Consider the following 25,919-nt stretch of genomic DNA (forward strand, 5'->3'; position numbering starts at 1 on the left):
GAAAGAGGAAGTAAACTCATCAGGGTTTACTTCCTCTTTAAAGAGGGCTTGTAATGTGAAAACTCAGAAAAGGCAGAGCAAAAGACTGATCGCCAGTAATGCGGCCTGTAATGTATGTGGCCTCCCTGCAGTGGATTGTTTATTTATTTATTTTTACTGATTTGACTGGTGGGGTGAAGTTCAATAACCAGGAGAGGTGAAGGTAACACAGATCACAGAATGAATGACGCAAAAGCACAGAGATCCTTGCACTTTCTTTTGCTTTCACACCAGCAAAGAGAACAGTGAGCAGCACAGTAGCGATATCATTAAGACCCCTTTCACACTTGAGGCATATTTCAGGCGTTTTAGCGCTAAAAAAATAGCGCCTGAAAAATGCCTCATCTGCAATCCCAGTGTGAAAGCCCAAGTGCCTTCACACGTGTCGCTGCGCTGGCAAGACGACAAAAAAAGTTGTGCAAGTTCTGCAAGCAGCATCTTTTCACCGCTCCTAAAGCGCCCCTGCCCATTGAAATCAATGGACAGTGCCACCAAAGCACCTCAGCAGTGGCATTTGCAGGCGCTTTTAATCCTTAATTTGGCCACTAGCAGGGGTTTAAAGCGCCCTGCTATTGGCTGAAAAGCACCTCTAAAGTGCATCTAAAACTAGCGGCGCTTTACCGCCAAAGCCCGGGCGCTGTCAGTGTGAAAGGGCTCCAAATCTCACTCCAAAATAAGTGAGTCTAGCAGTCATAATCGCAGCACAGTAGTTTCACGCTGCAGAATATACAATCATGAGTCTGGAATTATAAATCGAGTGTGGGGACAAGATCCTCCCTCTGCTTGTCACAATGGGGGATCTGCAACAGTAAGATGTTACATGTTACACCCAATCGATGCAGCTCATTGATGCACGAGTGCTTGATCCACTTCTATATCCATCTCTCATAGCTATGATGTCATGAAAATAGTGGGGGAAATTAGGAAAGCACCCCTCTGTAGAATGGCAGGTTTTTGAACTCACTTTTGTTTTATCTTTCAGGATTTGGAGAAAGATGTGACTTTTCAGCAAACTTTACAAACAAGTACTGGTACTTGTAGTTCTCCCGTTCACTGAACTTCTTTTTTATATTTTTATTTTGACGAGTGAGAGAACAAGATCCCCCACTCGCTCTCACAACTGGGGGATCGGGAGGGGGGCAGCGGGGGCTGCTGCAACAGTAACATGTTACATGTTACTCTCTGAATACGGGTGCAAAAAAGGGGAACTTATGCTTGAAAAACAGCTCTGCTTCTGTGGTATGGCAGGGGCAATGCCAGAGATGGTTGATGCCAACTTGTACCAACCAGACTGTACCCAATAAAATGCAAAAAAATTGCTATTGCCTAGAAAACAAATTCAGACTTAATTGACACACTTTAAAATGATCACTTCTCTTTTGACTCCTTACAATTTTAATTATTTGGCAAAACAAGCCAGATTCTTGCAACCTGTAGCAGGTAATAATAAAACCATATAATATGCTGAGATTGTATTACTACATTTCTTTCTGGCTCTTTGAGCAATATAGTTTTAAAGTGGGTCTCTAGCCAAATCTTTCTTTAGTCTGGATTAATTTGGGGAGAGTCTAGGAAGTATAGGAAAATCACTCCAAAATGTTTTTTTTTTGGTTTTTTTTGGGGGGGGGGGGGGTGCTTGCATTCTACTTTAATATATTATATGGTATGTACCTACAAGGATAATTTGTCTCATACAGGGTACAGCTAAAGTCCTCGGGACAGCTGCTGGCCGTCCTTTGATGACTGGATTTGGAGTAAGTAAAACTTCCTGTTTACAATTTCTAATATCAGATATTTTATTAATTCTTTCTTTAGCTGAATATTTCATATTACCAATATGCTGGTGTAAGCATGTCCTGAATTAGAATGAATCTGATTTTGTATTTTTATTTTATCTGGAAAACATATTTAATTAAGGTGGTATTAAACCCAAAAACGTAATATATTGCAGATTACAAATCCTTAACTATGGTGGCTAGATTTGTTTTTATTTTTATTTTTCCCCTTTAATTTCACTTCACACTTCCTGTCTTAGAGCTGGTTCACATGCGTGGGGCCGGTTTCAGTGCAATTTTTGAAAGGAGTCTGGTGCGGTTTGGTTCACTGCTTCAGAATTTGTTAAGTGTATGACACTTAAAATTGCACCTGAGCTAGACTGAAAATCGTACAGGACTCTTTTGAAAAACAAACTGTGGCCGGCCCTCAGATATGTCAATCAGCGCCATAGAAAGCCAGTTTGGTTCACATATCATGCAAATCGGTTGCGGTTGAAATTGCATTAAATTCTCATATATGTAAACCGAGCCTTAAGCCTGGTACACAATATTCGTTTTTTTTTTTCGTTTAACCCAGCGGATTGAAGGAGAAAAAAAACTGGCAGCTCCGGTAGGGAGCTGCTAAATTAACCATGCAAAGTTAGTATAGAGAGTTACCCCACTGAGCTATTGTGTTCTGAGTGATGACACCCCCACCCCGCCAGAACACGCCGATTAGTGCTTTTTGCAATTGGCTGAGAGCACTGATCGAAAGTCATTCGGCTGCTGGTTTTCCAGTATGTACGTCCAACACAAGCTGGTCAGACAGACATACACACAGGCCGAATGTCAGACTTTTTTTTGGCTCGGTTATTGTCTCTCGATATACGGCCAATGTGTACCTGGCTTTAGGGTGTCTCCACACAACTGGAGGAGCTACAGAAGAGATGCTTCTGGACAGCAGCATTATCAGTCTGGGGAGAGGATAGTGTTATGCCCCATACACATGGTCGGATTTTCTGACGGAAAATGTTCGAAGGGAGCTTTTTGACGGAAATTCCGACTGTGTGTAGGCTCCATCAGACATTTTCAGTCGGAATTTCCTTCACACAAATTTTGAGATCTGGATCACAAATAAAATCCATTGTTGGAAATTCCGATTGTGTGTACACAATTCCAACACACAAAGTTCCACGCATGCTCGGAATCAAGCAGAAGATTGGCTATTGAACTTAATTTTTCTTGGCTCGTCGTACATGTTGTACCTCACTGCGTTCTTGACGTTTGCAGTTTCTGACCATTTTTGTGTGACCGTGTGTATGCAAGACAAGTTTGAGCCAACATCCTTTGGAAAAAATCCATGTATTTTGTTGTCGGAATGTCCGATCAATGTCCGATCTTGTGTACGGGGCATTACACTAATAGATTTATATGGACTACTAGACTAACAAATTAAAGCTGAACTCCAATTAATTCTTTATTAGGAGTTACAGAAACAGTGTTTTTACCTTTAGGATAAAGGTTTTACATAAATAAAGGCTGGCCTTTGTAAGCACCATAGACCCAGTGTTCAATTGTTTGTTTCAGTCCTTTTAAGAGGAAGTAAACCCTGATGGGTTTACTTCCTCTTTGTCTCCCTGCAAAGGTAAAGCATAATGGACTACTATGCATCGCATAGTAGCCCATTATGTGTCACTTACCTGACACAGGAGCCAGCGAAGTCACCGCTGTCCCCTGTAGTCTGGTGCGTCCGTCTACTTCCGGGTATTGCTGCTCCGGCCACTCACAGCACCTGAGCAGCAATGACATCACTCCCGCGCATGGGAGCCGCCACTAACGGCATATCCACTGCGCCCAGTGCGCCTGCGCCGTAGACAGCGGTGCCTGTCTTTTTGGAAATATCTTCTAAACCATGTAGGTTTAGGAGATATTTCTTGGACCTACAGGTAAGCCTTAATCTAGGCTTACCTGTAGGTCAAAGTGGTTTGTAAGGTTTTACAACCACTTTAACTGCAACTTTTGCTGGATCGCTTGGTCTGTTGAATGAAGTTGAATAACAGACTTATTGGCTGGATCGCTAGGTGAATATAAAGAGAAGAAATACAGCCACATCTAAGGAATGGTAAAGTGCAATTTTTTGGGTTTAAGTTTGCTTTCATTTGAAGGCAATGCAAGGAATTCAGTAAAGCTGCTGCGCCACCTTTCTGGTGTTAATTGCCCTTTTTAATAAGTTGCACTTAATTCAAAAAACATCTGCAATAGATTTACTTCCCATGCATTAAATTTACATGAAAACACATGTAATACTCAATTGTTAGTGAATTGACTTCTATGTCATCAAAGAGTTAAAGATTGTGTAACTTATTGAAATGTCTGTGTTCTCCTCAGCCCAGAGCGAATCTGACTTCATTAACAGGAAGACCTATGACTGGAGCTGTGCTGGTATTGTGTGATTAAGTTTTACGCAGTGAAAATTGCTGTAGAAAACAGTGTTTATTTTGAGGTCAAATTTCGATTTAGTTTTAGTCATCTGAATTGTTTTCATTTTAGTTTTAGACGTATTTTAGTTGACTAAAATCCCCAGTACATTATAGTAGACTAAAATTTAATGGGTGTCGTTAGACTGTAATGCATTATTTAAGCCTTTCTCTAGAATTGCCAAACTCATTATGTACTCCTGGAGTAAAAATCTTATAACATGTTATTATTTATAGTATTAAAACAAAAAGTGGAAGCTCTGCTTATTTCCCGTCCCCAATTCCCAGTAGACCTTGGCGCAGGAAGATAGACTCTCCTCCTTCCCCCTCCGCCAGGCCATTCAGAAAGCACAGGGAGCTTGGCGCATGCCCGAGAGGCTTCACTGCCAGTTTCCCTTACAAGGAATGGCGGCAGCAACACCCAAGAGCCGATGCACGGATCGGCTTGGGGTGCCGACTTTGCAGGCTCCCTGGACAGGTAAGAGTCCTAATATTAAAAGTCAGCAGCTACAGTATTTCTAGCTGCTGACTTTTAATTTTAGGAGGGGGGGCTGGAGCTCCACTTTTAAGGTTTGAACATGCACTACAGACACTGGTTTAGTTGTTGTGATATACAACATCTATAAATAAAACAAAGTTTCATAAACAAACAAAAATATTGCTTTTTGATAAACAGGGGTGCAACTTTAAAAAAAAACAAAAAAAAACTGTAAACTATTGGCTGGAATGCCATTGCACATATTGCCTGAATATATTGCCAACATTTAAATATTAAGAAAAATATATATTTTTTTCTTTCAGCAGCTTAGTAGGTGCCTCCCTACTTATTCTTATTTGGTAGTTCAATATAGGCAGTCCCCAAGTTCCAAACATTTGACTTACATACGACTTGTACTGAAGAATGGAGGCAGCGTGACGTCACACTGGCCATGGAAACTGCCAAATTGCTCTCTTGCTGGTGACCACACGCTGCCACCTAGTGTGCGGTGGACCTGTCAGCAATCCTACCTCACTGCATGGCTGGTTAGCCCTTCTCTATGCTATTCAAAACTTTAAACGTAAGTTTTTGACTGCTCCAGTTACTCTTTAAAAAAAATTGTACCTCTTTCAACTTCCATGCAAATGCAACTTAAGAACAAACTTACAGAAACAATTTGAAATTGAATCTCCAAGGTATGAGACCCCAGAGACATAAGATTCTGTTAGTATTTAAACACTTCAGAATACTTCAAGGAAAATTTGTTGAGGTGTGTGTGTGTGTGTGTGTGTGTGTGTGTGTGTGTGTGTGTGTGTGTGTGTGTGTGTGTGTGCGCTGAGACTACCAACATATCCTCTTTCTGAAATTGCTAATGTCCTGGCTGTCATGCTGATGTTCTGTCCTCAGTAGGTAATTACTCTTTGAGCAGAACAAGTGTGCAGATCAGATGCTCTGATTTCATTATCTACATACTTGTCAGCGAGTGGCCAGTGCATCACAGCCAGCAACTACCATTTTTAGAAAGGGAGTCTAGCAATGGAGGCCTGCACATTTCTATCAGTACAGATTTCCTTGAACCCTTTTGCTGCCAGGCCCTCCACATTTAAACTCAGGTGGCCGGATAATTTTTTGCAATGTTTCCATTTTTTTTCACCTTTTAACAGCTTTCAGAGCTTATGAAAGATCCCCCTCAAACCATACATTTTCTGAAGGCATGGGACCATAAAAGAAAAACACTAGAATCATTAGTACAAAATCAATGCACTAAAATTATTATTCGTGGACACAAACATAGCAAAACTTAAAAAAAATTCCTGCTAAATTACTACAACCCTTAAAATGGTATTGAGTTACATAGTTAGTCAGGTTGAAAAAAGACACAAGTCCATCCAGCTCTACCAAAAAAAAAAAACATACAACCCCATATACAGGAAAGGAAAAATTCCTTCCTGATCCCCCCCAAGAGGCAATCGGATTTCCCCTGGATCAGCTTTACCTATAAAGCCCCTTTCACACTGGGGCGCTTTGCAGTTGCTACATCACTAAAAATAGCGCCTGCAAAGCACCCTGAAACAGCCGCTGCTGTCTTCAGAGTGTGAAATCCACTAGGGCTTTCACACTGGAGCGGTGCGTTTGCAGAACGGTTAAAAAAGTCCTGCAAGCCACATCTTTGGAGCGCTGTAGGAGTGGTGTATTTACCGATCCTAAAACAGTGGGGCAGCGCTGCAAACCCGCCTGCAAAGCGCCACTACAGTAATGCTTTGTGGGCAGTTTTAACCCTTTTTCGGCCGCTAGCGGGGGGTTAAAACCACCCCACTAGCTGCTGAATAGCGCTGCTAAAACTACGTTAAAGTGTGGCTAAATATAGCACCTCTTTACCGCCAGCGCCCGCAATGCTTCAGTGTGAAAGTAGCCTAAATGTTAGTATATTTTCACAGCTCTTATTGTGAATAAACCTTTCCGTATTTGGAGATTAAATCTCTTTTTCCTCTAGACGTAAAGAGTGCCTCCTTGTCCTCAGTGTTGACCTTAAAGTGAATAACTCAACACCAAGTTTACTATATGGACCCCTTATATATTTGTACATGTTGATCATATCCCCCTTAATCTCCTCTTCTCAAGAGTGAATAAATTCAGTTCCTGTAATCTTTCCTTATAACTGAGCTCCTCCATGCCTCTTATCAATTTGGTTGCCCTTCTCTGCACTTTCTCCAGTTCCCTGATATCCTTTTTGTGAACTGGTGCCCAAAACTGAACTGCATATTCCAGATGAGGTCTTACTAATAATTTGAACAGGGGCAAAATATCTCTCTCCTCTGGAGTCCATACCTCTCTTAATACAAGAAAGGATTTTGCTCGCTTTGAAAAACGCAGCTTGGCATTGCATGCTGTTATTAACGCCTTCAGCCCCGGAAGAATTTACCCCCTTCCTGACCAGGCCATTTTTTTGCAATACAGCATTGCGTCACTTTAACTGACAATTGTGCGTTCGTGTGACACTGTACCCAAATGAAATGTATGTCATTTTTTTCCCCCACAAATAGATCTTTCTTTCTTGACCACCTCTGCGTTTTGTTTTTTTTTTGCGCTATAAACAAAAGAAGAGCGACAATTTTGAAAGAAGCACAATATTTTTTAACTTTTTGCTATAATAAATATCCCCAAATAAAAATAAAAAAAATATTTTCTTCATCAGTTTAGGCCAATATGTATTCTTCTACATATTTTTGGTAAAAAAAATAAAATAAAATAAGGTATATTAAGGTAATAAGCATATATTCATTGGTTTGCGCAAAAGTTATAGCATCTACAAAATAGGGGATAGATTTATGACATTTTTATTTTTCTTTACTAGTAATGGCGGTGATCAGCGATTTTTATTTTTGGGACCATTGACATTTATACAGTGATCAAAGCTAAAAATAGCCACTAATTACTGTGTCAATGTCACTGGCAGGTGGGGGGTTTACACTAGAGGGTGATCAAGGGGTTAATTGTATTCCCTAGGTGTGTGTTCTGACTGGGGGAGGAGACCGATCTTTGTTCCTGAGCAATAGGAACAACAGATCTCTCTCCTCACCCCTGACGGAATGTGGATTTGTGTGTTTACAGGACATCACAGCCGCTGGCCACGTGCTTTGGCTCCTAAGTGACGCAGAGGCGCGAGCGCGCCCCCTATATCCCTTAAAGCACCCTCCGTACAGCTACGGAAATTCACTCAAGGGAGCCACTCTGCAGCCGGCAAGCGGTTAAGCTTATGATCTAAACAAACCCCCAGATCCTTCTCCACTATGGATCCCCCCCAGTTGTACTTCCCCCTGGCATGTACGATGCATGCATATTCTTAGCCCCCAAGTGCATAACCTTACATTTACAGTGCCTTGCGAAAGTATTCGGCCCCCTTGAACTTTTCAACCTTTTGCCACATTTCAGGCTTCAAACATAAAGATATAAAATGTTTATTTTTTGTGAAGAATCACCAACAAGTGGGACACAATTGTGAAGTGGAACGAAATCTATTGGATTTTTGAAACTTTTTTAACGAATAAAAAAATGAAAAGTGGGGTGTGCAAAATTATTCGTCCCCCTTGCGTTAATACTTTGTAGAGCCACCTTTTGCTGCGATTACAGCTGCAAGTCGCTTGGGGTATGTCTCTATCAGTTTTGCACATCGAGAGACTGAAATTCTTGCCCATTTTTCCTTGCAAAACAGCTCGAGCTCAGTGAGGTTGGATGGAGAGCGTTTGTGAACAGCAGTTTTCAGCTCTTTCCACAGATTCTCGATTGGATTCAGGTCTGGACTTTGACTTGGCCATTCTAACACCTGGATACGTTTATTTGTGAACCATTCCTTTGTAGATTTTGCTGTATGTTTGGGATCATTGTCTTGTTGGAAGATAAATCTCCGTCCCAGTTTCAGGTCTTTTGCAGACTCCAACAGGTTTTCATCCAGAATGGTCCTGTATTTGGCTGTATCCATCTTCCCCTCAATTTTAACCATCTTCCCTGTCCCTGCTGAAGAAAAGCAGGCCCAAACCATGATGCTGCCACCACCATGTTTGACAGGGGGGATGGTGTGTTGAGGGTGATGAGCTGTGTTGCTTTTACGCCAAACATATCGTTTTGCATTGTGGGCAAAAAGTTTGATTTTGGTTTCATCTGACCAGAGCACCTTCTTCCACATGTTTGGTGTGTCTCCCAGGTGGCTTGTGGCAAACTTTAGACGAGACTTTTTATGGATATCTTTGAGAAATGGCTTTCTTCTTGCCACTCTTCCATAAAGGCCAGATTTGTGCAGTGTACGACTGATTGTTGTCCTATGGACAGACTCTCCCACCTCAGCTGTAGTTCTCTGCAGTTCATCCAGAGTGATCATGGGCCTCTTGGCTGCATCTCTGATCAGTCTTCTCCTTGTCTGAGCTGAAAGTTTAGAGGGACGGCCAGGTCTTGGTAGATTTGCAGTGGTCTGATACTCCTTCCATTTCAAAATGATCACTTGCACAGTGCTCCTTGGGATGTTTAAAGCTTGGGAAATCTTTTTGGATCCAAATCTGGCTTTAAACTTCTCCACAACAGTATTACGGACCTGCCTGGTGTGTTCCTTGGTCTTCATGATGCTCTCTGTGCTTTCAACAGAACCCTGAGGCTATCACAGAGCAGGTGCATTTATACAGAGACTTGATTACACACAGGTGGATTCTATTTATCACCATCAGTCATTTAGGACAACATTGGATCATTCAGAGATCCTCGCTGAACTTCTGGAGATAGTTTGCTGCACTGAAAGTAAAGGGGGCCGAATAATTTTGCACGCACCACTTTTCAGTTTTTAATTTGCTAAAAAAGTTTAAAAAATCCAATAGATTTCGTTCCACTTCACAATTGTGTCCCACTTGTTGGTGATTCTTCACAAAAAATTTAAATTTTATATCTTTATGTTTGAAGCCTGAAATGTGGCAGAAGGTTGAAAAGTTCAAGGGGGCTGAATACTTTCGCAAGGCACTGTATCAACATTAAAGCTCATTTGCCACACAGTTGCTCAATTAAAGCGTGCATTGAGGTTGGCTTGTAAATTGGAGACATCCTGTAAGGAGGTTATTCCATTGCATAGCTTGGTGTCATCTGCAAAGACAGAAATGTTACTTTTGATCTCAGACTCAATATAATTTCTGAAGATATTAAAAAGTAAGGGTCCCAGCACTGAACCTTGGGGTACACCACTAATAACCTTAGACCATTCAGAGTAAGAATCATTAACCACTACTCTCTGAATTCTGTCTTTTAGACAGTTTTCTATCCATTTACAAACTGATATTTCCAAACCTGTATACTTTACCTTACACATGAGCCCTGTGTGCGGAACTGTATCAAACGCTTTTTCAAAATCCAAGTATGCCACGTCCACCGCCACCCCTCTGTCCAAGGTTTTACTTACCACCTCATAAAAAGAAATCAGGTTTGTCTGACAACTTCTGTCTTTCATGAATCCATGCTGTCTGTTGCTTAAAATATTTTTTTCCTGCAAGAACTCGTCTATGTGGTCTTTTATTAATCTCTCCAGTATCTTCCCAATTATAGAAGTTAAACTAACAGGTCTATAGTTACTTGGTAAAGACTTTGTTCCCTTTTTAAATATAGGCACCACATTGGCCCTACACCAATCCAGTGGTACTCTTCCTGTCATTAATGAGTCCCTAAAAATTAGATACAATGGGTTTAAAATTACAGAGCTCAATTCTTTTAGGATCTGAGGGTGGATGCCATCGGGTCCAGGTGCTTTATCCACCTTTATTCTGTCAAAATATTAATAAATAACTAATATTTGTAACAATTTATTGTCTGAAAGCATATAAACTGTAGAATTAATTTTAAAAAAGTGCTACTGTTTTTTTAGGCCCTGAGAGAAAAATGACAAATAACCAGTCAAAATGGGAGAAAGAAGTGTCTTGATTGGGAAGGGAACTGGTATCAAATCACTATTTTTGTGAAAAATACACTAATATCCTTTTAGTGGACACAAACACAACATAACTTACACAATTCCTGATAACTTCTTACTATGGCCCTGTTCACATTTTTTTTTACAGCCTTATTGGGGGGCTTTGGTGAAATCTCAGGGGTCCAAAAGACCCCTAATGTCTCTTTCTTTTCAGATAGAGAAAGGGACTGAGGACAGAAGTCCTCAGTCTTTCTCTGCAGCCTCAGCTGCACTGCAGATGAGTGAATAGGAAGCCTCAGTACAGAGGCTTCTTATTTATTCAAAAATGAAAGCATAGTAAACGATCTTTACTATGACTCAATGATGTGTGAACGCAGTACTGTTCACTCACTGTGTTCAATCAGGAAGGAGCTGACACAGATCTCCTGCCAGCTGCAATTGTTGTGGGGTATGGGAGGAGAGGAAGCCGTCTAGCAGTGCTACAGGGAAGTGGTGCTGGGGGACCACTGGGGGGAGGGGTGGGTATATATTTGGAGATTTGATCCCCCTGTGGCTCCCTTGCAGAAAACTGAAGCAATGGGAGAGGAGAGGAGTAGAAGCTGGCAATAGGGGAGCTACAGTGGGATAGGTGCTGCAAGGGGACAGTTAAGTAATGGGCAATGTGGCATGGCAGGGAGCACAGGCAATAAGGGAAGATCGTGGTGGGTCGGCTTTTACTATGCCCTGTGAGTGAGCACTGCTGTACACATTTTTCACAGAGCCTGCCTTCTGAATCACAGACTAAGCTTTCACGTAAGCTTATATTGGATTGTCAAATATAACTATTGTTTATGTTGCTATTACAAGGGTATGCTGTGACCTAGATCTGCTTTGGACTTTTATCTTGGTGACAGGGGTCTCCAGGACACATACAGAGGGTGAATGTCCCCAGCGGCCACCTAGACAGCATTAAAACATGATAGTGTTTATTTTCTTTCCCACTCTATTCAAAACTAAAATAAAAAGATTTACTCCTTGTCCATGGTCATGGTTATCCTATAGTGTGGAACTCCCAAATGACCCGTTTTCATTCACCAGAGAGAAGAATAGAAGTTTAAGTTTAAAGTAGAGCTGCACGATTAATCGTCAAGAATCGTTATCGCGATCTTGACTAAAGTATTTCCTGATTCTTTCTATGCAAAGAATTCTCTCTGCTCTTCTGAAGCCACAGCCAAAAGAAGGGAAGGAAAAAACTGGGCAGTCTGCCAAGAATCACAACACTCTTTATCAGTTGAACTTAAGTATAAACATTGTAACAATTTGTCAATGGAATAGACTTTTGTGTGTAAGTGAAAATTACTTAGAACCCCCAAACATATATATATATATATATATATATATATATATATATATATATATATATATATATATATATACTTTTTTTTTAGTAGACACACTAGAGAATAAAATGGTGGCTGTTGCAATATTTTATGTCACATTGTATTTGCGGAGCGGTCTTTCAAATGTAATTTTTTTGGAAAAAATGACTTTAATGAATAAAAAACAAAAACAAAAAAAACTAACCAGTAAAGTTAGCCTTTTTTTTTGTATAATGTGAAAGATTTTATGTTGCAAGAATTGTGATCTTTTTATTCTAAGCAAAAAAATTGTTGGCCTCATTTTGGCCAGAATCGTGCAGCTTTAGTTTAAAGTGAGATGAATATAAAACTGAACAAAATATAACTAGCCCAACATTACATCAGTGTTCTAATAAGATGATTCCCATCCTATGTGCAGACCAGTTGTCCTATAGTTTGTGCAAGGCAGTCTACAAGGTGTAGCTTGATAAATAGCTCCTTTAATTCTTTTTTTCTTATTGTGCGGTGGAAACAGGATTGTGTACTGCAGAAAGTGTGCTTCTTAAATAGAGACAATGGTGTTATCTATATGTATGTTCTATGCATGTTAGGACCATTGTTTTGGTGAATATTTTATATATTTTTTTTCTTTTTTTTTCTCAGGATAATGTGCCTCGGCCAATGACTTCTACTCATCCAGTTAATTACAAAAAGATGCATTTGCCCAGTAACTATACATTATATGAATAATTATGGGTTCATACGTGATAAATTTCTTTGAGTGAGCAGTATGCCTTACTGTACATTATCTACTTTTCACCCCCTAGGTCAGTCTAGAGGTCCAATTTCTCCACTGGTACCCAAGAATGAAGATACGTGAGTATATGTTTATTTTCATTCTAGTAATTATAAAGGGAACTGTATGCGTATAAATAAAGCTGACCTAGCAGCGTCATATATATTTTTTCATGTTAAGTACAGCATGGTAAGTAAAGTTTAAGTGTAATGCTTACAGGTACTTATTACCTTTTACAGACTTAATAGTGCTGTCATGAAGAGTGTCTTCCTCTGCCTGGACTATGATGCTGGCTCAGATGCTGCTCTCATGTTCTGTACATCCTGGTGCCTATGCAGCTCTTGGCTGTGCTCACAAATGCCTGACACTGATCTGCCCTTATGGAAGCCTCTCATCTTGTGTCTTTGCCTAAGCAAAGCAATTTGACTGGAGATAAATGACTGCTTTTTAATGATATAAGGTTTAGCTTTTTGGTAATGATAGGATTACTGTATTTTATAACACTTCAAGAATAAATTCCTGCAGGATTATAAACTGCACTGAATAAAGCATCACTGAGTGCTCAGTAATGCCTGTGAACTGAGCTATCCCCAGATTGCTCAGTTCACATACACCGTTTACAGAGCCAATCCAGGCAGTTCTGTACGTTGGGATAGCTGTGATTGGTCATATAGAGACACTCACAAATGTAAACAATGTAGTGTTTACATCTGTAAACCTGCCCCTTCCACTTACAACGGAGGAAGAGGAACAAACGGGAACTAATGAATGTTTCCCCAGAAGGGAGGGACACAAAACCGGAATAAAAACCTGACAGCTGTTCTAGCCCTTCCCCATTTTATAAGAAAAATGGTTTCGGTATAAGATACAGGGAAATGCTCACTGGTAATAATCTCACTGGTGTGTTAATTCATTTTTAAAAGAGGGGGTTAAGGTAAAGATAGTAAATACCAGGGGATTATTTCCTGAGGCACCCTGTATGTATGTATGTATGTATGTATGTATGTATGTATGTATGTATGTATGTATAGTATGTATTCTGTAACTGTCGAAAGTGCACAGTAGAGTTGTGATGTTTAACAAACACAAGGGGGTGCTATTTTAACATGCCTTTGCAATGAAGTACTTCTAGATTCCGGTTACCTTCCCTTTAATCATTCTGCTAATTCTTGCATTAATCATTTGATAGAAAATTTTATACAGATGTAAATAAATATAGATACTTTTTATATATATATATATATATATATATATATATATATATATATTGTTGAGACTTTCTGCTTTACCAGATTATGAGTCTTCATATTTCTTTTAGACCAGAGGAAAAGATTAGACAATTAGAGAAACAAGTTAATGAATTAATCGAAGAAAGTTGTATTGCTAACAGCAATGGAGATTTAAAAACGGTGAGTTTATATTTCAGCAATCATATTCTGTCTGAGCTGTGTATAATATCCTAATATTCTCCTTCTTCTTTATTAGGCCCTGGACAAAGCAAAGGAAGCTGGGAGAAAGGAGAGAGTTTTGGTCAGACAGAGAGAGCAGACACTGTCCCCGGAGAGTATTAACCTGGACTTGACATATTCGGTATGTACAGATAGATTGTTCTTATATATAATAGATATGGTGTATGCATGAGGCTGCAAGGGTGCATAGCGCAACCAATCAGATTCCAGATGTCCATTTTCTAGAGCAAGTAAGTTTAAAAAAGATATTTTAAGTCAGGACAGTAGACATCCATAAACCTACACAATATCAGCTATAAGGAAAAGTACAGCCAAAGTTTGTGCTGCACTCCTGTGACACGTTTTCAGGAGACCATATGGTCAGGATCCACCCAGGAGCCTGCACAAGCACCCAGATCAGCCTGTCAGGGATCCGCTAAGAGCCTACGCCAGGCGCTCTCACCCCCTCCACAGTCCAGCGCTCCATTGTGCACACAAGGGGGGAGGGGCAGAGCTTGCAGTGGTAACAGACAGTCACTAGCTCTCTGTTTACGAAGCGCTGAGAAATGAGCGATCAACAGTGTTTGATCACTCGGTTCTCAGCCTTAGAGCCAGCAGGGGACAGATACAACATCCGATCGATGCTGCGTCTACCTAGGTAAGTATAATTCTAAAAAAGAAAACTCTCTTAATCTTTGTTATGAGTTCCATAAACTCCTGTATTTAATATGAAAGTAACTAGGGTTTAAACAACTAATCAACATAATCGATTATGAAAATAGTTGTTAACTAATTTCATAATTGGTCAGCCAATTAGTTAGCCTGCATACAAAATACATTATTAGTTTACATACCAGAAAATACAGTGCAGCACACATACAGCTCAGCAGTACACATTCATACATGTCAGTATACACAGTGCAGCACACATACAGCTCAGCAGTACACATTCATACATGTCAGTATACACAGTGTAGCACACATACAGCTCAGTACACCATCCCTACATAAGTCTCTGAGAACTTGTGAATATGTGAGAAGCAATGCTTTGTGGGACATGTAGCCCTGGACAGGAGGAGGAAGTGAGTGATTCTAAAGGCAGAAGTTGTTTTTACCTTGCTATAGGGGCACTTTTTACTATACTTTATGGCTTGCTATAGGGACAAAAATTGTGATCTGAGTCTGATAATACAGTATGTACCAGATTCAACCTCTAATAGTATATACATCTCTCTGTTTGTTATTCAGAGTAGATTAGATATTTTGTTACCTAAGCGGATATAGCTGATTATTTATATTTACCACTGCATAGAGATATTCAAGAATAAATTGTATTTTTTTTTTAAACTTTGCATATTAATTAAATTATACACCATAAATTTTTTGAGGTTTTTATTTGATTATTCAAAACAATAATCGGCTGACTAATTGATTATTAAAATAATCATTAGTTGCAGCTCTAATGCCCTGTACACACGGTCGGACATTCCGACGACAAAATCCCTCAGATTTTTTCCAACAGATTTTAGCCCAAACTTGTCTTGCATACACACAGTCGCACAAAGTTGTCGGAATATCCAATTGTTCAGAACAAGGTGACGTAAAACCACGTACGACGGAACTATAAAGAGGCCAGTAGCCAATAGCTTTCGTCTCGTAATTTATTCTGAGCATGCGTGGCACTTTGTCGGTCAGAATTGTCTACACACAATCGGAATTCAAACGATCGGATTTTGTTGTCAGAACATTTTAGATCCAGATCTCAAACTTTGTGTGTCGGAAATTCAGACGGAAAAAGTCCAATGGAGCCCTCACACGATCGGAATTTCCAACAACACAGTCTGATTTCCATCGGAAAGTCCAACTGTGTGTAGATGGCATAAAAGTAACTCTTTACTGAGGACCAACCAATATAAACTGAAAGCTGTAACTCACTTGCTAGAAACCACGGCTTAGAATTCTACTTCCTGTCTGCCATGGAGTAGTTACAGCGGATATGTGAATATGTGGAGGGTTACTGATAACCTTTGATAACTATCTATATTCCCCCTACACACACACTCACACATCTACCTAGGGTTGCGTACATCATCATAACTATTAAAGCATTCTTCCTTACTTATAACTGCCAGTTAATTTATTGTTCTTAAATGTATAACAGGTGCTGTTAAACCTGGCCACCCAGTACTCCAACAATGAGATGTATACAGAAGCCTTGAATACGTATATAGTGATTGTGAAAAATAAAATGTTCAGCCATGCAGGTATGTGCCTTTTATTAACTTTTTCTTTTTTAACCACTTGCCCACTGGGCATTTATACCCTCTTCCTGCCCGGGCCAATTTTCAGCTTTCAGAGCTGTCGCAATTTAAATGACAATTGGGTCATGCAACACTGTTCCCCAAAAACAATTTTTGCATTTTTTTTCACACAAATACAGCTTTCCTTTTGTGGCGTTTAAACACCATTGGGTTTTTTTTTTAAAGAACAAAAAAGATCGATAAGTTTTAATTTTTTTTAATTTTTTTAAATTTTTTTTAATAAATGGGTACATTTTCTCCTTCACTCATGTGAACTGATGAGGCTGCACTGATGGGCACTGATAGGCATTGATGGGGCCGCACTGATAGGTGGCACTGATGAAGCTCCACTGATAAGGCAGCACTGGTGGGCACTGATGAAGAGGCACTGATAGTTGTCACTAATGGGCTCTGATAGGCAGCACTGATGGTCACTAAGAGGTGACACTGATGGACACTGATAGGCAGCACTGACAGGTGACACTGATGGGCAGCATTGATGGACACTGGTGGCACTGGCAGACACAGAGGCAGGGACTGATGTTCCTGTAACAGAAGCTGGTTGCTAGCTTTCTGCTTTTCTCCTCACGCTGATTGTGAGGAGATGAAAAAAATGATAACTGGCTTCTGTTTACTTCTGTGATCAGCTGTCATTGACTGACAACTGATCACGTGGTAAAGGGCCCGCTGCGATTGGCCCTTTTCCCTGTTCTATGATCAGCCACGTCGGAAAGGACCCGGCTATCGCGGTGCATGCCGCCGATGTGCGATCACAGGGGGGATGTCTATTGACTCCCCTTCTGGCACTGTGTGGGCGGTGGTTAAATAAACTGCAAATAAACTCTCCACTGGTGTCAGAATTGCAAATTCCAATGTGGCCAGAACAGTTCACATATACAGTCTTGTGAAATAGTACTTTATATCCCATGAAAATTGGTCACTTTTTTTTCCAGTATTACATTACATCTTCATTCCAGTCGTGCCTACAGATACAGGATATCTACGTGAACAAATGAAACATAAAAGTGGCATGATTTCTTTCTTTCTTATATTCTGAATGAAGGAAAATGCAGATTTGTTACATGGGAAATTAGGTAATGCCCTACATTTACCACCACTTGAAATCCATAATATCAGAATCAAGTTTCAGATTAGGCACCAATGATTTGAACGTCTTTAAAGTGTCACTAAACCCACATCATAAAAAACTTTCAATAAATGGTGTATTGCATGCCGTTCACAGTCGCTCAGTCACTATGAGATTTGTTTACTGTATTCTGTAAAAAAACTGCTTGATCCTGCTTCTCTACGTGTCCCCCTCCTGTCCCCAATTCAGCTGGGAATTTTGCAGCTGTGGTGGCAACTCTGCACATGCTCTGTTTTCAGTAAATTCCTATGCTTCGCGTTTCTTCCCTATCACATCTAAGCAGTCCATGTGACTGGAGTCTCACTTGTGGGTGTATACACAGTGGTAAATGACAGCCCACTCCCTCCCTCCTACATGCCCACTAACCAGCTAAACACAATAGGGGTTGGGATGTTACATGTCGATTAATGGTGTCTTTACCCCCCTGTTATTCCAAGACACAGGCTGGAGGGGGGTGACACAGCCTGTGACTAGCAGACATTCTTCCACACCATGCTATTTCCACAAAATAATAAGGATTTGATTTCAAATATATGTTTATATGACAATTAAAAACAGTTTATTAATATTTATTTATTTTTACTGTATGCTAAAGTATGTTTTATTTTATTTTATTTGGAACATGTGACCAGCAGCAGAGGACTAGCAGCTCCTCCTGCTTATGATTCCCTGCAGACAGATAGGGAAAGATCTGGGTCATGTGACAGCTGTATATTGATTAGAAAAAAAGGCACTTCGATATATCTATATATTTTTTGTTTTTATAATTACAATGCCATCATCCATATACAGAAATAGAAGGGACAATGTAAATTAAACAGTGTGTGTTTAGCCCCTTAGTGCTGACCGTACGCACATATGCCTCCTCAGCTTTAAGGGGTTATACCGGAACGATGCATGCAGCTGCAGGCATCATCCCAGTACCATTTTTTTTAGAGTGGGCAGTCGGCTCTTCAGGGATAGCAACTGATGCAGCTAAAAGCCATTCGGCTGTTATTCCGAAGGAGTGAGAGGGGACGCCCCCCCCCCCCTTCCACCGCTCTTCCCTGGCCTCCCGTCCCACCGGGAGACCCAATCCACGATTCGCCACTTCCGCCAGCTAGAATGAGACTGGAAGGAAGATGAAAATGGTTTCCTTACAGTCTCCTTTGTGTAAACACGTCATAACGTCACTTCCGGTTTACTCGGCTGCCAATGGTGCCGTTTAAAAATGACAGTATTCAGAATCGCTGTCTTGGCGATCTGAATACTTTGTGTAAGTGAAAAGGAGGGATTGGGGTTTTTTAGACCCCCGATCCATCCATAAATAGTACTTTTCACCACCTATTACTGTCACAAGGAATGTTTACATTCCTTGCGACAGCAATAAAAGTGATTAATTTTTTATTTTTTTTAAGTGACAATGTAAACAAAACTAAAATAAATAAGAAAACATTTTTTTTTTTTTTTTTTTTTTTTTTTAACCGCTTCAGCCCCAGAAGATTTTACCCCCTTTCTGACCAATGAACTTTTTGCGATTTGGCACTGCGTCACTTTAACTGACAATTGTGCGGTCATGTGACGTGACTCCCAAACAAAATTGACGTCCTTTTTGTCCCACAAATAGAGCTTTCTTTTAGTGGTATTTGATCACCCCTGCGGTTTTTCTTTTTTGCGCTATAAACCAAAAACAATTTTGAAAAAAACACATTCTTTTTTACATTTTGCTATAATAAATATCCCCCAAAAATATATAAAAAAAACATTTTTTTTTCCTCAGTTTAGGCTGATACGTATTCTTCTACATATTTTTTGTACAAAAACAAATCGCAATAAGCGTTTATTGATTGGTTTGGCGCAAAAGTTATAGCGTTTACAAATTAGGGGATAGTTTTATGGCATTTTTATTAATAATTTTTTTTTTTTTTTACTAGTTAGGGTGGCGATCTGCGATTTTTATCATGACTGCAACATTATGGCGGACACCTCGGACATTTTTGACACATTTTTGGGACCATTGTCAGTTATACAGCAATCAGTGCTGTACAAATGCACTGATTCCTGTGTAAATGACACTGGCAGTGAAGGGGTTAACAACTAGGGGCAGTGTATTGGTTAAGTGTGTCCTGGGACATATTTCTAACAGTGGGGGGCGTGGCTACGTGTGACAGGTCACTGATCTCCGATCACAGGGATCAGTGACACTGTCACTGATGAGACGCGATCGTTAGGCATGATCGGCATGGCGATCAAGTCCGTGGGATCCACAACCCGACTCGTGTAGGTCCCGGCCGCTGTGCATGCGATGGCATGGCGGCAAATCTAAAGGGTGCAGGTACGCCCTTTTGCCTGTCCGTGCCATTCAGTCAACGTACATCAGCGTGTGTCGGTCGGGAACCGGTTAAAGCACAAGCTCACACAGCAAAGAAAACACACGCGTGAGTCGTGCCCGCATATGTAAACAAATCACACATGTGAGATATCGCCGCAATCGGAGTGAGAGCAATAATTCTAGCCCTAGACCTCCTCTGTAACCATAACCTGTCAACCGTTTTATTTTTTTTTAAAGCGCCACCTATGGATATTTTTAGGTCCCTTAGTTTGTCGCCATTCCACAACTTTACTGTTTCATGTTTTTTAAATTCATGAAAGTGTCTTTTTTTCCCTAAAAATTGCATTTGAAAGACCGCTACGCAAATACAGTGTGACATAAAATATTGCAACGATCTCCATTTTATTCTCTAGATTCGCTGCTGAAAAAAATTGTATATAATGTTTGGGGATTCTAAATAATTTTCTAGCAAAAAATATGGATTTTAACTTGTAAGCAACAAATATCAGAAATAGTCTAATGCCGTGTACACACAACCGGACTTTTCAACAGCAAAGCTCCGACAAAACAAATCCGTCGGACAATTCGATCAAAAAACCTGATGGACTTTAGAAACAGAACATGTTTCAAATCTTTCCGCTGGAACCAGTTCCTATCAAGAAAACCGCTCGTCTGTATGCAGGTCCAAACTGACCAACAGCGACGCAAGGGCAGCTACTGGCTATTGAACTTCCTTTTTCTAGTCGCGTTGTATGTCATCACGTTAAACAATCGGACTTTGGTGTGATCGTGTGTAGACAAGTCCGTTTCAGCTGAACTCCATCAAAAAGTCAGTCGAAAAGTCCGTCAGAGTTCATTCCGACGGAAAGTCCGGTCATGTGTACGCAACATTAGGCATGAAAGGGTTAGTATCACCTTGAAGAATATTCAGGTGGAACCTGTCTTATTTAAACTTCTGATATCTAAGTTGTGGTGTTCTCTTATTTAGTTAAATGGCATAGAAATTGTCCAACACTGCTTGGCCCAGAAAATTCAGGACAAAAAATATGACAATTTGATGCTAAAAAAAGTCTCCAAGAATCCCAAAAATTCAAAGTGGGATGTGCAGATTACCCTTGCAACAGTTGGTGTCAAAGGGCATACATCTACAATTAAAAATAGATTGCACCAATGTACCCTTCATTGGATGTGCCGGGAAATAGCCTTTTCTGTCCAAAAAGAACATTACAGCAAGACTATAGTTTGCTTTTGAACATATAAGAAAAGAGCATGCTTTCTGGAACAATGTGGAATCAAAGATAGAGTAGTCTGATCACAGTAGCAGTAGACATGTTTGGTACAAACCAAAGACAGCACTGCAGATGAAGAACCTTGTACCTGCTGTAAAGCATGGTGGTGCAAATGTTAAGGTTTGAGGTTGCTATGCTGCTTCAAGGCCTGGACAGCGTGCAGTCACCGAGTCAGCTATATATTCTTCATCATATCAAAGTATGCATGATGAGGCTATCTGTCCGAGTTAAAGTTGAACTGTTAACAGATCTTTCAATACAATGATCTAGAGCACATTAGCAAATCCACCAAAGAATAGCACAACATTAGGAAAAGGAGGGTTATGGGTTGGCCTAGTCAAAACCCTGATTTGAATCGCATTGAAATATTTTGAGCAGATTTAAAACGGTAAGCTCATGTAAGGAAAACCACAGACCCCTTGTAATTGAAGATGTTTTGCATGTAGGAGTGGTCAAAAATTTCACAAAGTAGATATTAGCAAAATACGAAATGTAAATAGGTATTCCCTGTGTTTTTATTGCACTGTGAGGAAATATGAATAATATCTTGTAAAGCATCAGCTTATAGTAGGCTATACCAGCTGTTTGTAGATGTAGATAGAAACTAAACTTGACATTTCAATACAACAGCCACTCCCCTGATCAACATTGACATGTATGCAATCTGTAGCTATTGTCCGCAGTGCAAACCAACAGTGAACTTACTTTGGTTAGGAACTTCATCTACATCTACATCTGTAATCTGCACTGGAACAGTTAACACTGATGTTTTATAGGTGTATAACACTAAACAAAGTAGATTGAATCATCAGCTCCATGACATCAAGTGTATCCAAATCTCAGAACAAACTTTTTTTTTTATATTGCAGCTTCTCTGTCCTTAGAATGTGGTGGCTGCATTCATTTTCTTTTTTGATGTTTTTTTCCCCCCTTTGTTGTTACCTGGTGATCCTGCCAGCAAGACGCATTCTGTCCTAGGATGACAATGCTCCATTGTTGTAATGTATGTATACAGGTACAGCATTGTCACCCCAGGACATTAAGTGCACCTTCCCTTCCCTTCTCTTCAACTCTATAACATAGAGAGGAGATAATCTGTAGTTGCCAGAGAAGACCGGACAGCACGTAATGTATAGGCTTTGTACTTGTTAAACAGATATAACAAAATGCTTTTAATGGTATGTTTAACAGACCAAACGGGAGCGGATAAGAGAAGTTCATTGTTAGGGTTTACATACATTGCAAGCTTTCTGCAGACATTAGCCAGTGGTTGGGTTTAAACACATCTAAAACCAGACTCATTGTGATAACTTGCACGCCTCTGCTCATGCTTGAGAAAGGAAGAGGGCTACAGGAGCCATTGTATTAGGGGGGAAATAAGTGATCAACTGGGGAAATCGGTCCTGGCAAATCAACTTTGTCCTGGCCAAAGAGTGTCAACTAGAGTCATGGAGGGGGCCTTCAGATAAGTAATCAAAAATTCCCCAATCCTACGCTAAACAGCTGTTTAACATTCTCTAATGACCTTATAAGCCCTTAGTGGTCAGGACCCTTGTCTTGGTTCATTTCCCACCAGGAACGCTATCTTCATAGAGTTCATATGTTTTCACTCTTTGTGTGAGTTTCCTGGGGGTGATCTAGTTTTCTTCTGTGATCTATTGAGTTTATTTTGCTTCTGTCCATACTGACCTAAAGAGTGCATATCAGTATAACTTTGTTAAGTACAACTCATTTTAAACTCCTTTTGTGGGCAGGGACTTTTATGAAGTCCCTTTTTAGAGTTCTCTAAATTGCTTTGCTAAGTCCTATAACTAAAATCTTCGTAAACATCTCCTTTAGGTCATTCTAAACAGGTTTTGCTCATGTCCGTGAAAATAAAGTTGTTTTCCTGTAGTTTGTGTTTATTTTGGATTTCCTGCATGAAAGGTGAAATACTGGGGCAGTTCTTCATGTCAGGAGAAGACAACGATAGCACTGTGTGTAATTTGGATAGGGGGGACTTTCAGCCTCAGGAATGTGGAGACACACAGGATGGAAAATAAAACTGGTAACGTTTAGGAATGTTTTCATTTAATTGAAAATGCGGTATGTGATACAAAAAAAAAAAATTTCGAAACATTGCTAGTTCTCTTTTCGTGTGTTCTGTCTTCAGCCAGTCTTGAAGAGTCCGTATAATGTTGTGTTAGTGTAACCTCCTCAGTACCGGCATATTTCACCCCCGTCCTATCCAGGCCATGTTTCAGTTTTCAGCACTGTGATGATTTGTCTGACAATTACTTGTCTTGCAACACTTTACCCAAATTAATTTGATATTTTTTGTGAATGATAGAGCTGTTAATTGGTGATGTTTAATAATCCTTGGGGGCTTTTTTTTTTTTTTTTATTGTATAAAGGAGAAAAGACCAAAAAATTGTATCCTTAAATTCTGTTTTAAAACATAGCAGATACAAATACCAGGACAGTTTGAAAACCCCCAAAATTACCCCTTTTTGGAAAATAGACACCCCAAAGTGACCTTACTACTTTTTTTTTTTTTAACACAGTGTTTTGGAAATGAGGGAAAAATTTTGCAGGTTAGTGTGCAGATGCTAAGGTAGGTGAGGTGTTAATTTACAGGTCAGATCAGAGACTGCAAGGGGCAGTTATATACAGGAGAGGGATGAATGACAGTAGGGGGGAAGAATTTAATATTGTTGTCCCTATACTGGATTTAACTGATGCTGACTGGTGGTTGGGAGGCTTTTACATACCAAGCAAACAGTGCTTCCTGATCAGTGGTCAGTAAGTATGACATGGCTGCTGTGATTGGTCACAATGATCACTTGGTATACAGCCACGCTGTAAATTTAATCTATGATGCACGAAGTCCAGGATCTCAGTTCCTGGAGGACATGGGAGAGAGTGGACAGACCTTATATTTACAGTGGCTGGTCTGTAGGAGGTTAATAACTTAAAGCTAAACAGCTAAATACAGATGAAAATACGTATACAGAAGCGGTTTACCTGCCACAGCATTTATACTTCTGTACTTCTCAAATTCTGAGATTTACAAAACTCTGCCATACAGCACAGACAAGTACACTGAACCACTTTCTTTCTCAGCCACTGAAGGACACAGGAAATCATTCACCTTTGTGAAACTGCCATCTAAAGGAGTATTAGACACTGGTAAACAAACTGTAGGCTTATACCTTCTACTCCCCTCCTACTCGCAGCATGTCTCAATTTTTTGCTAGTGTCCTAGAAGGATGGAGATCTTCGCCTCAGCTCTGTTGTGTGCAAGACCAACTTATTTTTGCTCGCACCTTTTTTCCTTACACTTCAAAAATTTCTTCTAGAAACAGAGTCTATATCACTGCTGGAGCTTGTCTCTTCCATTGCAGTTTGCCAGTGTTGCTGCCCTTAGCTCAACTTTTGGAGTTCAGATCCTTCTGGACTAGACATTGCAGGAATAGCCTGGAAGTGACCTTCAGACACTGGTTTTCACGAAGGCAGTTTCCTGACTCGACTCTGGTAGAAGTCATCTGCTCAGCACTTTCCAGGTCCAGAGCCGCTGGCATTGATCCAGTGCTTGCACTGTCTCTGAAAACTCACTTTATAAGTAAGGCAGTCAGGCCAAGCACTGGGAGCTACCTCAATTAGAAAGGTCTCTGGGCATCTTGTCAATTCCCTGCTGTTTTTCAGCAGAAGGGGTTATTGCTATTAAAGCGGTAGTGCTATTAAAGCAGTAGTAAACATCGCTTGCTCACTTGTACCGACAGGTAAGCTTCTAACAAGGTTTACTTGTAGGCACAAGGAATATCTTCACAACATGCCACCACATAGTTGCAACGTGTCTGATTGTAGAAGTGAGAGGAGGGGATAGGGTGGTTGGGGGGTGGCAGTCCAGCTGTAATGGGTACTTTAATTGCTCTATGGCTCCTTGTAGTGTACATTCAAGGCCTGTAGCCATGAATCCTGTTACCCTCTACCCCTAGAGTTTAATCTGTCATTGGAGTCCTCTTTTTAACTCTGTTGATAGTGGACAGTTTCTCTGCCCTTGTGGGTGAGATTTTTACTGCCGTTTGGGCAGGACCAAATTTTCTCTGGTATCTGATTTACGTATGGCCTTGGCAGCTTCTGAGCCATCAGCTGCTGAAACTCTCGTCTGATTCTGAGTCACTCCAGTCTTTGACTAATAAGCTCACAGTTCACTGTCTTTACTTACAAATTAAGAGACTGTCTCAGCTCTTATACAATAGATATCGTGTGCAACTTTGAAACTATCAGATCACCTGTTTTTTTTCCAGTGCTGTTCCCAGTTGTGGGTCTTTCCCTTTGTACTTGCTGTTCCAACTAATCCACTGTGGGGAGTAGGTGCGTCCTGATAAACTATTTGCTCCCCCAAGCTCTTCTTAGCCTTGTACCCCTTTGGGGAAGATCTTGAACAAAAGTAGTCTATTCATCACTGTGGATCCAGAAGTGTCCCACCTTAACAAAGCAACTCTCATACAGATGCAAGATGCACCTGTCTTTTAAGAATCCAACTGATGAGCAGTTGGAAGCCCTTTCTGTAACGCTGTTCTTGTTTGTGGGTCCTGCTCTTATTTTATCATGTCTGTGACT

General features: G+C 40.3%; 1 protein-coding gene across 2 annotated transcripts in view; it reads left to right on the forward strand.

Annotated features, from left to right (window-relative positions):
* The window catches only part of IFT88 (intraflagellar transport 88), a 119,594-nt gene that overhangs the window by 11,385 nt on the left and 82,290 nt on the right, over positions 1 to 25,919 (forward strand). The window contains exons 4-10 of one of the 2 annotated variants that reach the window (XM_077483999.1): positions 1,737 to 1,793; positions 4,182 to 4,235; positions 12,687 to 12,750; positions 12,851 to 12,899; positions 14,138 to 14,228; positions 14,305 to 14,409; positions 16,429 to 16,531. In XM_077483999.1, the coding sequence (XP_077340125.1) occupies positions 1,737 to 1,793; positions 4,182 to 4,235; positions 12,687 to 12,750; positions 12,851 to 12,899; positions 14,138 to 14,228; positions 14,305 to 14,409; positions 16,429 to 16,531 (523 nt within the window). Of the gene's footprint in view, positions 1 to 1,736; positions 1,794 to 4,181; positions 4,236 to 5,096; positions 5,329 to 12,686; positions 12,751 to 12,850; positions 12,900 to 14,137; positions 14,229 to 14,304; positions 14,410 to 16,428; positions 16,532 to 25,919 lie in introns of those variants that run through there. The other variant, XM_077484000.1, reaches the window with a different exon arrangement.

This window comes from Lithobates pipiens, unplaced genomic scaffold (assembly GCF_037356315.1).
Source record: "Lithobates pipiens isolate NorthernLeopardFrog02 unplaced genomic scaffold, aLitPip1_a1.2 Scaffold_16, whole genome shotgun sequence".
Lineage (NCBI taxonomy): Eukaryota > Metazoa > Chordata > Amphibia > Anura > Ranidae > Lithobates > Lithobates pipiens.